This window comes from Lepidochelys kempii, chromosome 1 (genome assembly GCF_965140285.1).
Source record: "Lepidochelys kempii isolate rLepKem1 chromosome 1, rLepKem1.hap1, whole genome shotgun sequence".
NCBI classification, from domain to species: Eukaryota; Metazoa; Chordata; order Testudines; family Cheloniidae; genus Lepidochelys; species Lepidochelys kempii.
The window spans coordinates 351,393,888-351,407,437 of NC_136380.1; the positions used below are offsets into that span (position 1 = coordinate 351,393,888).

General features: G+C 50.7%; 1 protein-coding gene across 1 annotated transcript in view; it reads left to right on the plus strand.

Annotated features, from left to right (window-relative positions):
- Nucleotides 1-13,550, plus strand: part of SND1 (staphylococcal nuclease and tudor domain containing 1) — a 500,999-nt gene that overhangs the window by 158,940 nt on the left and 328,509 nt on the right. Inside the window, exon 11 of the mRNA XM_073329019.2 lies at nt 4,354-4,443. Within this exon, the coding sequence (XP_073185120.1) occupies nt 4,354-4,443 (90 nt within the window). The remainder of the gene's footprint in view (nt 1-4,353; nt 4,444-13,550) is intronic.

Consider the following 13,550-nt stretch of genomic DNA (forward strand, 5'->3'; position numbering starts at 1 on the left):
AATCACATAAGACTTCTTTAATTTTGGGATGCCCTTTCCTCCCCCAGTCCTCCCGCCCCAGCTGAGGGCTGGTGTGACTGATGTTCTGCCAGTTTGCTGCTGCTCTGAGCATTGGCCCAGGTGAGGACCCGGAGATGCGTGTCCCACATTGGCGCTCCTACTCGGACCCTGCAGCTTGAGGCCTAAATGCGGACACCCCCACGCTGCAGCCCAGCAGGGCCTGTTGGACGCCAGAGTGCAGAGAGATGGGCTAGTCCGGCAATGCAGCACTCTGGTTAGACTTGCTGCAATGTGCCCGTCCTATGGCCTGGACCTGCATATAGTCTGTAGCAATAAAACCACATGAAGGCAAACTGGGCCAATGCTCACAGACTGAAACCCTTTTAGATTCCCCCTAATGGTCCCCCCCCACCTCACAAGAAACTGAGGCTCTACCTACACCACGCCATCCACTCATCCTTCCCTCCCACCCTTCACCAAAGAGGGCCTAGGGGAGCGGGTAATTGTTGTACTGAGACCTTAAGGGAAACCGATTTGGGCTCTGGGGAACCAGTGTGGGGAGTGACTGGTCCAACGCCGTGGTGGAGTCAGGAATAAAATCCAAGAGCTCTGATTCCTAGTTGCCTGCTCCAGCTGCTAGAGACAGTTCCCAGCCTGTATTGGTTACAGGTGACCACCTTGTCTCTGCCCTATGTTCCTAGATAGTTTGTATTAAACTCACTTCTGTAGCCCCTGTTATCATTGTTGTAGGGAGCAATACCCCTCCATGAATCCCAGAGCCCTGGTGCTGCCTTACCTGCCGTGAGTGGAACGCTGGGGGCTGGAACCCAGAGACACAAGTGAGGGTGGCAGATAACAGCAATGGGAGGAGCGGGGTGATTGCACACTTTTACAAGTGAGCTGTGTGCACGACTGGATCGACCAAATAACTCTTCATTTCCTTGACATTTGTTTCACCCTCTGCCTCTGTCTCTGCTTTGGCCTGTTTCTGTCCATGCATTTGGCTTCCTCAGCAGGTGCTAAGCAGTTGTTGAGCCAGCCGTTGAGAGACTCAGATCCTAAATATTTTGCTCCTGGGGTTACATCTTCTGTTGTGTGAGACATTCTCTGGTGTTTAATGTCGATTCCTCGGGCTGCAACAGAAAATCCTTGTTAATGAGCTGGCATCCGCGGTAGATTGCAGTCTTAGGGAGGTCAGAGACCTGCGTCTGAGTTGTATGTTCTAGGATGAAATAGACGGCGTAATAGGGCTTTTCCATCAAGGTGGAGGTTTGCTGTAACTCCAAGCCGTGGGCTGGGAGCAGTGGGCAGGCTCCAAACCGCTCCCATTCGTTTACATTGTCTTAAGCAAGTTTCTGATGCAACCTAGCCACAGTTCTGAGTGTAAGGGGAAGCCTGCAGCAGGGATCAAGTCCTGAGCAGACTGAACCTAAGGAGCTATAATGTCTGTAAAAGGGAGCTGCGTTGGTTTACCCCAGGGGTTCTCAAACTTAATTGCACCGCAACTCCCCCTCTGACAACAAAGTTACTACATGGCATGGGGGGGAGAGGGGAGGAGAAGAGCCTCAAGCCCTGTTGCCCCAGGTGGGGGGAGACAGGGCTGTAGCCTGAGCCCCGTCGCCCTGGGTGGGGTGGAACTTGTGCTTCAGCCATGGGTCCCAGCAGGTCTAATGCTGGCCCTGATGAGCCCATTAAAATGGGGTCCTGACCCACAGTTTGAGAACTGCTGGTTCAAAATCCATTAATGTTTCCAGGTGATTCTGGTGCTTGTGGGTAGTATTGGGCCCTCCTATGCACAGCTCTGGTCTTGAGCCCCCTGTAATCCTTCCTCCTGCAGGAATCCCTGGGTGTGATTCTTTAGCCTGTGCTAGGTAGATCAGGAAAGCTTTATTTTTATTTATATTACCATAGCACCTCAGGACCCAGTCATGGACAGGACCCCATTTTGCTAGGGGCTGCCCCACAGAGCTTACAGTTCACCTAAGATGAGGCAATGGATGGATACAGACAGGAGTACAAGGAGACAGTAGTGGTCAGCGTGGCAGACAGTGGTCTCAGTGGCCTGTCAGGTTGTCTGGCCCATCGCTGCCGTATCTGAGCGCTTTACACTCTGTACTGCATTTATCCCCTCCTCACCCCTGTGAGGTAGGGCCACGCTTACCCCGTTTTCCACATGGTCACTGAGGCTCGGGGCACACTGTGACTTGCCTGAGGGGTCCCAGGAAGTCTGGGGTGGAGCAGAGACTGGACCCCTCTTCCTCTGACTAGATGATCATAATGGTCCCTTCTGGCTGTAAAAAGATGACTGGTGACGCCAGTTCCAATGCCAGTGTACCCACCAGCCGGCTTTAAGCTGTGGGTTTAGGAGTGAGATCTCCTCTAGAACTGAGGGCTGTGCACTCTCCCTGACCCCCGCTTCTGGGCCTGTCCATGACTCAGTGTTGGTGGGGTTCTGTCAGTGGAGGTTTTGCCCACTGGGAGCTTAGACGAGTTTGCTGGGTCTCAGCTTGTGGGAGTAGCTCTCACAGCAAAGATTTAGGAAAGTTCATGTACTCGGTCATTCACTCCCTGGACTTCTCCAGGTCCAGCTGCAAGGGGGCATTAATAGTGCCTCCCTCCCATTCGCTGCTTACTAGCCTCGCCAATGTATTTGCCTTCAGATTTCTAGCTTTCCCCTTATTAACGCTCCCGGCTGCCCCTCCCACTCTGACTGCATGGCAGCTATTTCTACTGGAAACTTTTTTTCCTCTTGCTCTTTGAAGGGTCCTTATCACCATAAGATGCTTTAAGCAGCTGGTAGACAGCGGTAACTGGTATGCAGTGAAATGCCCTGCGATTCCTTTTCATTGGTGTCGCATCCCATGAGTGCTATTAATCACTCGCCGATAATGAGCTTGCCTAACGAGCAACTTTTCCACCAGACCCTGTGTGAGCAGAGCACATGCACTGAGCTTGCCAGGTTATCTTAATTAAGGAGCCCTTTTTAGTGTTTTGGTGGGGAGGAGGAAACCAACAAAGGTGCTGTGTGCAAAGGCTTCGTAATGAGAGCCTTCCGATTCCTTCCCCTCCTCCTGTAGGAAATGCCCGGGGTGCTGTGTAATCTGGAGCGGAGACATGCTGGGCTGAAAAGCCGGGGTGCAGTGGGCTCCAGGCTTTCAAATGAGTGAAAATTTGTAAGATTCAATGGGTTCCTGCAATAAAACCCAGCCCCCCACCCTTTTAATCACTGAGCTTCTGTTGAGTTCTCCTGAGAAGTCAGTTGAACCTGCCGTTCCGTTGAGCGGCTGCGCCAAAAGGCAAGTTGCTCTGTGGCTGCTAGTGCTGGAATCCGAGTCTGATGTGGGTGGAGGCCTACGGGTGACTCCTGGTAGCTGCCAGGGTTGATCAGGACTGATGGGGCTTTGGTAGGCTGGGTGCCTCAGATGCTGCCATGGTGCATCGCCATTCATTCCCATTCCAGCCTCTTGCACTGTGCATCGCCACACGGAAGGGCCTCTTGCTGGGTCTCGGAGTGTTGACCAGCAACGGGCACTGCATCTAGGCTGCCTCAGCCTGTGGGTGTGAAATGGGAGGGTCCCGTCTCTGTAGGAGAAGATCTGTTAATGAGGAAGCTACCAGCTACCAACCAGTCATCGAAGGGTGTGGTGGCTAGTCATGTGATCTGCGGGGGTGAGCCCCCAGGGTGAGAGGGGCTCGAATTAGGCAGAATGGGACAAAACTGAGCAAAGGCAAATGGAGGCTGAATATCAAGAATAACCTCCTGATAAGAAGATAAGCCAGGCTGAGGAGCAATCTCTTGGTGGGTGGAGGGGTTTGTGTCTGTTGCCTAGAAAATTTAAAACTAAACTGGCAGAAGTGCTGCTGGGGACAGTCCCATACTGGTTGGAGGGGTGAAGAGGGTGAGGGTAAATTTTGATCCCTCAAATCTATTCTTGGGGCTTGTCTACATGATAAAATTGCCCAGAATAGCTCCCTGTGTAGACACACACTGCTCTGGAATGCCATCACTTTATTCCATAATTACTCCACTTTGGAAGCGCAGTAATTATTCCAGAATGAAGTGACTTATTCCAGAATCACGTGTCCACATGGGGAGCTTATTCTGGAATAGCGCTTGCTCAGTAGCTATTCTGGTCAAATTCACTGTGAGGTCAAGCCTTTATGATCCAGAGAAGCCTGAAGGATGAAATACATGAGAGCCCAAGGGGACAGCCTCTCCCCTGTTTTCCATGTTGCTGTCTGGGTGCGGTCCCTTCTGCTGCTCAGGGCCTCCTGTGCAGTTCACTGATTGGTTGGCTGCACCTTCACTTTTCACTGCTACCAAGCTTATTTGGGTTTTCCTCTTTGTTGCAGGACAAGAACCGGAAGCTGCGCCCACTCTATGACATTCCATACATGTTTGAGGCTCGGGAGTTCCTGCGGAAGAAGCTCATTGGGAAGAAGGTAAGAGACTGGATCAGGATTTAGAAATTGTTGGAGCAACCTGCAGACCAGCTGGCTAGAGTGGCCATCTTGCTGGACCTCCTGGGCCAAGCAGACTCAGACCAAGGAAAACCCAGTTGTTACTGGAAGAAGTGCTGAAAATATGCCTGGTAGCACTCTCCATTACATTGTACGAAGTTGATGCCTCCGTGAGGTGCTGGAGCTGCTGTTCCTGGGAGTGAGAGGGGAACCCAGCCCGTGGCTGTGGTTCGATTTCACAGAAGCTGTCTCCTCCCCTTGTTCTGAGAGCGTCCCAGGGGGAGTTTAGGGAGCAGAATAAAATTCCTGTTCCTCCAGCTGCTTGGCACTACCGTTGTTGGTGCTTTCCCACTCCAGACGCGGCTGCGTGTGCTTAGGGGATGGCGAAGAATCTCAGCCCCATAAGCACTTGGGAGTAAAAGTGCTGGCGAGAGATATGGGAGTGTTTATCCTTTGTTTTAGGGGCAGGAAGAGGGCTTCTTGCCAAAGAAAGGCCCCAGTGCTAAACAGAAGCAAGCAAAGCTCACTTTGGGCTCTAAGGTTCTTTAAAACGCACAGGTGAGGAGCTAGCCTGCTGTTTCTGCGTGGCTGGCTGCATGCTGTGCAGTTTGTTCCTTTCTGTCCTCGGAGTTTTGCTTTCAACCATCTGCTGCAGTGAACACTGAGAGGTCTGGGCTACAGTCCCAGGACACGTCCTTCACATGTTACTGGAGTATACGGGGCTGTATCAGAGGGCTCCACCCCAGCGACTGAATGGGGCTGGGAAGGTGGAAGCTATCCTGGCTTGGTATGACAAGATGCATACTGTGTTAATGTTTCACGACTCAGCGTTCAGCCTAGAGATATTGGTTCTATTTTCAGCCCTGCCACTGACCTGCTGCCTGACCTTCGGCAAGTCAGTTCTCTCTCTGCTTCTGCTTTTCCTCCCCTCTCTGCGTTGCCTGTTTAGATGGTAGTCTGCGGGGCAGGGACTGTTCCTTACTGTGTGTGTGCAGGGCCTAGCACAGTGGGGGCCTGATCCCATGTGGGGGCTCCAAGAACCACCACCAGAGCAAAAACTGAATACCTCTACTCTACCTTATCTCTGTCCCCGCATGGTGTTACGATGATCCAGTCCTCAGTTGGGTTCCTGCGTACTGTTTCTACAGTAACACGTAATGTCCTCCTTCTTCTTCCCCCCCCGTTCCTTGTTTTCCTTGCCTATTTTTCTGAGCTGGTTTAGAGCCATTCTGGGGAATGAAGAGTATAATAGGCACTTTACTACCAATGCACATGTTCAGGTTGCAGTTTTCAAATGCACATAAAATGGTTAAATAAATCAATTTCCTCCATAGCAAGGCAGCTCATTGAGGACTATTTCCATGCCTAATTGCATCTTTCCATTTCAGAGACTTGTTTATATATAAAAAAGCTTTGCAGGGTTGTTGTTTTTTTTAAGTGGGAAAAAGTCTGTTGCTTGCCGCCTTCAGGAAATGACTGTAGGGAATAGACCTAAGGACCCCAGTTCTCTAGGCCAATATCGGACTAAAAGAAGGTTTCATCCAGTAACTGGCATTTGGAAAGGGGTGGTGATAGGGTGTTAAAGGGAATTGTCTAGCAAGATTATCTGTTTGTGGCCTCGTTCCTGCTGTCATAAGGGTGCTGACGGCTTGGTACTCTATCAAGCAAAGGAAGACAGTCCCTGCCCCATGGGGTTTTTCAGGCAGGCTCTATGGGCTGTTGTGTAGACAGTCTCCCCTTGATGCAGCACAGTGGGGTTCTTTCACTGGCAGCAGAGCAGATAGAATAACCCTGCACAAGGGGGTTTTGGGGCGGGGGGGGGGGGAGAAGGTGTCGCTGGAAGAAATTTGTCCTTTGCTGGGCAGAGCTCCAGCCAAGGTGCCGAGGCTTGTAGGGAAGAGATGATGAAAGCAGGCAAAACCCTTTGAATCCATTTTTTTGAGTGCCTGCAGCTCCCTGTTTCAGGGCATAAATACTAAGATGATAAATACTAAGCTCAGCTAATCAAGCTCCGAAGCATTTTAATAATACGTCAGTAACACTCCAGTGTGGGCCCTGTGGCTCTCTCTTTAATGCCTGCTTTAAAGAGTGATCCCCAGACAGGTGTCTCTGTGAGGGTGGAGGCCTCTCCCTCAGAGCAGCCCTTTTTCTGTTCCAATGTCATCTGGTTACACCCATGACAGAGTGTGCTGGAGACCCTGGCTGGGCTGCAGTCTCCACAGAGCTCATTAGCAACAAGTGTGCTTATTTTTAATTTAGGCAAATACAGGTTCTTCCGAAAAGTGTTTACATGAAAATGTGGTACTTAAGCAGCTCGCGATATACTGAAGCCGTCTTAATTATGTGCTTAAAAGCACCTCAGTCCCTCACTGAGTGGAGCCTGGGGTTTGTTTTGGAAACAGGTCTGGCAGTGTTTTGGTCCTTGTGTGTGAGGTTAAGGGCTGCAGTTCTGAAACACAAGGCTGGAATTTGGTGGCTCTGTCAGTCTGGAGCTCTGGTTGCAGGATGCACTCTTTGAAAGACTGGGCTGCATCTGATTTAGATGGTGCCAGCCAAAACACATCCTCCTCACGCTTTCAAGGTAGCATTGGATGGATACATGCTTGGACTGTTTCCATGGATCATGTAATGCAGCAGGGCTGCAAGGTGAGGTGGGGGTAGGGTGTTCCCTGAGATCTGTCCTGGCTCAGTTTGCTCTTGAGTTAGTCCTGCTCGTGTTAGACTTACTGCCAGTAATAGCTCGGTTGTCCTTTCCAGCTAGGTCAGCCAGAGCCTTAAGAACCCCTGTGTTTAGCTCCATACAGGTGCGTTCCATTCCTGCCTGGCCTCTGCTATGGGGAAGCCAGGAAGGCTTGTCTTTCAGATCCCCTTGCACCATGTGGCTTGTGAGCAGAGCGCATGGTGAAGTAAGGCTAGTCCATTAGTGCGATCATTGTGTGTGCCAGTGGGCGTGTCCCTGGGAGTGGCCCCCTGTGCGAGGGGAGTGTGAATGTTACATGCTCATCTTGGAGTGAGTAGATCAGGTAGGTGCTGGGGGGGGGGGGGGCTCAGAAAAGATGAATAAGGGGGATTCTTTAATGTTAATCTCAGCAACCTTTCTGCTAGAGCTTGTTCCAAAGTTTGCTCCTGGTAGAACTTCTCTGTCCCTGCCCCTAGCTGGCTCTGTCCGAGAGGGTGAAACCCTTCTATATCCTGGGTTGAAACTAATAGGACCCTGATCTGAGTGGACTGTTAGTGTGAGTCTTTAGAATAACTGTGCATCTTTATGGGGCTGGTTACCAGTATTGAGCAGAGCTTAGGCTGGAGGTGGGCTTGGCGCTGGGGAGATGATTTGTGTGTAAACGTTACTGTACAGTCTCTGGGTTTGCTGAGATGTTTGTTGCTGTGTCTGGTGGCAGGAGCTCCCCAGTAGGACTGTGGGGTTCAGAACGTAGAAATCTGTAATGGGTTGAAATGCCTCCGCAGCCAGTGGTAACAGCTCTTTGTGTGGTGGGCTAGATTGTAGTTGATGTTGGGGCACCTAAGGCTATTTGTAATAGGTGCTCTCTTGTAATTAGAAATCAAAATACTTCGTCTGGGGGCTTCTACTTAGACTAGAAATGGCTTCCCACGGAATCCGTTCTCTGCCTCCTGGCGGATCTGATGTCCCCTGAGAATTGCAGTGAATAGGAGCAGTTCTCAGTGGCCCTGCAGCAGGGGTGAGCGTGTGGGCATGCCACTCGCTGATGCTGGAGGTGTCATGCCCAGACCACAGCTCTTTTCCCCATCCGGGTCTCAATGCAGGGACATGTCCCTGTCTCCTTATTCCCTGTGGGATTAGCTAATGGGCAGAGCTGTCTTGGGGCTGCTCCAAAGCCAAAGGTGCTGGTAATCCTCATTGGTCTTCCATGCCTTTAAGTCCCTCCTTTCCTGGTTTAGACACCTTCCCCTCCCCCACTGGTTTGCTCGCCTTCATCTCCTCTGCCCTGGGATGTACCCTGATATGCAGTTCCTTCAGAAACACTCCTTTGTGACTCCCTTCCCTCTGCTGCTGTGTTCCTGCCTGTGCACCTTGCTCCCAGCTTCACCCCTTCTTTCCAGCTGTTTGTGTTTTGATGTATAAGCAACTTTACAAATCCCTCCTGCTCAGCTACCGAAACACGCAAGATGAACATGAGTCGGCATGGCCCTTTGGTGTGTTATGCAGTGGCCTAGTCAAGTGCATCTTGCTAGAGGGTGGAACTTCACTGTACTTCTCTGTGCATGTGGCTTTAGGGGAACTTCCATAAACTGAGCACCAGTTTTCTCCTCACGAAGTAGCACATCTAGTCTCTTCTAGTTATTAACTCTTGCATCAATTGACCTAGGGACGTGGTAGCTTCTTTAAATCAAGACTTTCTCTGTCCTTTTTTTTTTTTTAAAGGTCTGCTATAGCTCGCATAAGCTATGGGCTTGATTCAGAAATCCTAGAAATGTAGAATCCCTGGGTGAGGTGAGGTTCTCTGGCCCCTGCGATTCAGGAGGTCAGATGAGGTGATTGGAACATCCCTTCTGTTCTTGAACTCTACAGATCTAACATGTGAAGAACTATGTTAAATGTCATGAAGTTTTGCCCATGAGTATCAGGTAAATAACCAGCGAGCTAAGTATAGATTCTTGGGGCAGAAGGGACCATTGTGATCATCTCGTCTGACCTCTTGTATGACACAGATCAGAGAATTTCCCCCAAATAATTCCTAGAGCAGATTTTAGAAAAATGTCCAATTTTGATTTTAAAAATTGCCAGTGATGGAAAATCCATCATGGTCCTTGGTAAATCGTTCCCATGGTTAATTACTCACTGTTTATCTCCAGTCTGAATTTGTCTGGCTTCAGCTTCCAACCATTGGATCATGTTAGAGCTTCCTCTGCTAGATTGGAGAGCCTGGGGTCAAATACTTGTTCCGCAGGTGGAAACTTACAGACTGTGATCAAAGACCCATAACTTTCTCTTTGTTAAGCAAAATAGATTGAGCTCCTTAAACTTGTCACTCTCAGGCATGTTTTCCAATCCTTAAGTCATTCTCGTGGCTCTTCTCTGACCCCTCTCCAATTTATCAGCATTCTTCTGGAATTGTGACACCAGAACTGGACACAGGATCCCAGCAGTGCTCACACTAGTGGCAAATAGAGGTAAAATAACTTCAATGCCACCTTCCCCAGCTCCATGAGCTCAGCCCTGGGGTACTCCATGCTTCCTTTGTGTTGAGCCCTTCCTGCTTTCTTGACAGTATCTGAAGTCTCTTGTAAAGAGATGCACTTTTTTCCATGTTCACCTTTTAAACAGCAGTCATGTCAAGTCTCTTGCTGGTCTTACTGGGAATCACCCTGAAGGTCTCGGATATGGATTTTTCATTTTTCCTACCTTTTGAGGCTTTAGCCCCCCTCTTCCCCAAGCTGTGTGGCAGGCATGAAACACAGCCCAGATCTTTAACCAGCCTGAATAGAAATCATTCATCCTTAGGTCTCACTGCCTTGGTATTTGTGCTGACATCAGTTGTCTAGCTCTCCAGTTGTCCAGAGGTGTTCCTCAGGAACAACAGGCTTGGCAGGACCTGTATTTGTAGTGTAAGAATTGAGTAGTAAAACCCTTTTGAAGAGTTGCTGAGAGGCCTCCTTCCTATATTAATAAAAGGTCGAGACTTTTTCACCTCTGCCGCTCACCTTCACAAATCCCTGGGGGGACTTTCCACCTTCCTCTGCAGCATGGGCCCCGGGTCTCTTGCTGGTGTTTGAACTAGCGTAAATGGTGGATTCTCTGTAACTTGAAGTCTTTAAATCAAGATCTGAGGACGTCAGTAACTCAGCCAGAGGTTAGGGGCCTGTTATGGGAGAGGGTGGATGAGGTTTTGTGGCCTGCGGTGTGCAGGAGGTCAGATTACGTAATCATGATGGTCCCTTCTGGCCTTAAAGTCTGAGTCTAAATCCTCTGCTTTGAGCCCAACCCACGGTAACCTGCCCTAGCTGAGCACAGAACCAGAGTCTCTTCTCCCAGTTCTGGTTTCCTTCTGCTCAGCAGCATGCCCAGGCTGTCCTCTGGCTGTAGCACAGTGATCCCCCTCCTGGGAAAAGTTAAGGCTTTTTCTCCTTTCTCCTCATGGGGCTGGGGGGCTGGGCCTCAGCGCAGCCTCTGATGCTGTGATCCTTCCTCCATAGCTACTGCAGGCACTGCTGCCTCCCAGGATTATGGCTCGGCTCCCACCTCTCTGCCCGTTTGGTCTGTGGTCTGCTCCGCTACAGCCAATCCCTCCTCTGCAGAGTTGTACAAGGCTAATTTCTGGGCCCTTTGAACTGTACTTTTGGGACCGGATTAAAGCTGCAGTGCTGGATCGTGTATCCACGGTGTCTGAGCCAGGTGTGTTCGGGGGAAGGTGGATTCAGTCTGCGTTGCTATGGGGTCAGGGTGGGAGGAACAAATCGCCCAGCTCCCCTCAGTGATATTTGCTTGCTTCAGGATCCCCCAGTAGGGAAAGCGCAAGAAAGGACAATAAGTAGGGTAGTGTTTCACCCTCCCGAAGTGGCTGTTAAGAAGGCAGTGGCCTACATAAATTAAAGCAAATAGCTATTTGGTTGCAAGTTAAAATGGCCTCCATTTTTAACCCCCCCAATAACCTTGTTGTTACACATTGCCTGGGCCTTGCATTTCATTGCCGCATTCTCCAGCCTTCTCTCTCAGCTTTGCTATTTAGGTAGCCTTGGGAATCTTGTTTCCAATTGCCTTTGATGCTGCATAGTTTGCTTTCTAAATATTTCCTTTGTCAGCTCCACGTTTTTCACTTCAGATTAATTTGATTGAGTTAAGTGATGAAAAAGTCCTCTATGTTAATGATCAAAACAGTCCCTAGAGGTTGGAAATGCATTTTGATTTAAAATGACAGGCTTAGATGAGGCAGCTTGTCCTTGCCTTTACACGGCTCACTGTCGGGATCAACCTTCTCTGCAAATTCCTTCTTTTCTTTTAATATATTAAACCCCCCAAACCCTGATAGTGAATTTAGTGGGTTTTGAAGGCTGTTCCTTTCCAAATGAACTGGAATGAGGTGGGTCAGTATTTAGACTGCTCATTCCTCTTTGCTTTGGGTTGCATAATAATGCCCTCATTGATGATTGGGCTAATGTAGGGTATTTTCAAGCAAGCTGCCTCTCAGCTGAATATTTGTCTTCAGTATTTATCCCCCCCTCACTGTAGTATCTGAGCATCTCTCTGTTTTCAGTGTATTTATCCCCCCACATGTGGTGCGGCAGGGCAGGGCTGTTCTCCACATTGCAGGAGAAGGAGCTCAGACACGCAAGTGGCTTCCATAGGGTCTCATGAGAAAATCTATGATACAGCAAGGAATTGAATCCAGGTATCCCAAGTCCCAGAGCGCCGCCCTAACCATTGGGCCATCCCTCCTCTCGTGACAGCTGGGCAGCAACACATGGAATGAGTTAGCTGCATCACTCTGTCTTGCAACATGCATTTTCTCTAGGACGCAGCCCCACCTCCCCAGTGCAGCCTTCTCTTCTTCGAGTGCTTGCTCACGGCCACTCAACTTAGAGGGGTGTGTGCTTGCCACGTGCACTGGTGCTGGAAGTTTTTCCCTCAGCAGTGTCTCTAGGGGACCAGGGCCAGCTCCAGCACCCCCTGCAGTGGCACACACATGCCGTGGTACATAGGTGCCACCCGCTCCCCCCACCCTCAGTTCCTTCTGGCCGCCACTGACGGTGCTGGAACTGTTGTAGCTTCAGCTAGCGCTGTTGCTTTCTCATTCGTATGAAGTTCTTAATCCTTGTATTCTAGTGTATAGAGTTTTCTGTTAGTGTTAGTAAATCCCTTAGCTATAGTTAGAGACTTTGTGGGTCCCGAACAGGACTTTGCCTCGGGACGGGGCATGCCCCGGTCCACAGGAGTTAAGCCCTGTGATCCCTGCAAGAGGCCCATGCCCATCTGTGATCTACACAGCAGCTGTCTCTGTTGCTTGGGCGAAGGGCACGTTAGTGAAAAGTGCAAAATTTGCAAGTCCTTCAAGCCAAGGACTATGAAGGAGCACAATATTCGTTTAAGAGCGATCCTTATGGAGGCTGCCCTCACCCCAGCACTGGAGCAACGCTCCGACTTGGCACTGAGCATCATGACCTCAGTACGCAGCGCCCCACCAGGACCATCCACTGGCCAGCACTGGTCCCCATCAGTGGCTCCAACCAAGAAGTCCAACTTCTGGCACCGGTGCATGTGGTGAGCACGCATGGACACGTGCAACACATCTTGAAGAACACGAGTTAAAGATAACTGTCTTTTCTCATGGGGTTTGTAATGCCGTGAAGGCTCCCGAAGTCCTGCATGGATCTCACCAGCCAGGAGTTGAGGGGCTCAGTCACTTGGGAGGGTGTCCCCCACCCCCAGAGGAGAGAGCGGTTAGCACAGATGGCTTCTGCACAGCACTGGGAGGCCCCCGGCCTGGCTTGGCTGGGCTCCATGCGCGTCACCAGGAGACGGTCCTGGGCTGTCTAAGGTGAGCCAGCAGCTGGATGTGGCAGACAGGCACGCAGCGGTGCTGAGATGATCATGATGAGCAGCAGTCACCGCACACCAGCTGCTGAGCCCTGCTACCGCAGCTCTGGGGATGTGACTGGCCACTGCTGCAGGGGCAGTGTCTGGAGCCTCTGTGCGTGCTAGGGAGTGAGGTCAGTGGTTGGGAGGAAGTGCTGCAAATGTCAAGCCAGTGCTGAATTTGGCATCCCAGCCTGGTGCTAGGAGCTGAAAAAAAACAGGGGCTAGATAGCATGTGGCAGATAAAGTTCCCATGGGACAGTCTGACCGGCCAGATGCCAGTCCGAGCGATTGCGTTGCACCTCGCTAAGCGTTTCGTGGCTTGTCGGCTAGCCTCATGCCTCCCTCCCCTCCCTGTCGGTAGTGTGGTGCTGCAGGAGCAAAAGGCTGCTCCGTGGCACCCCAGAGGTAGCTGTGTCTTGGTGCCATGGAAGTGATCCCCCTCTTTCAGGTGCTTTCAGGTGAGGGGCGTACGGAGCGGAGGTCCTGTGTCTGCCAAAGGAGCAGGATGGTTGAATGAGCGTCTGGGCCCCTGGAC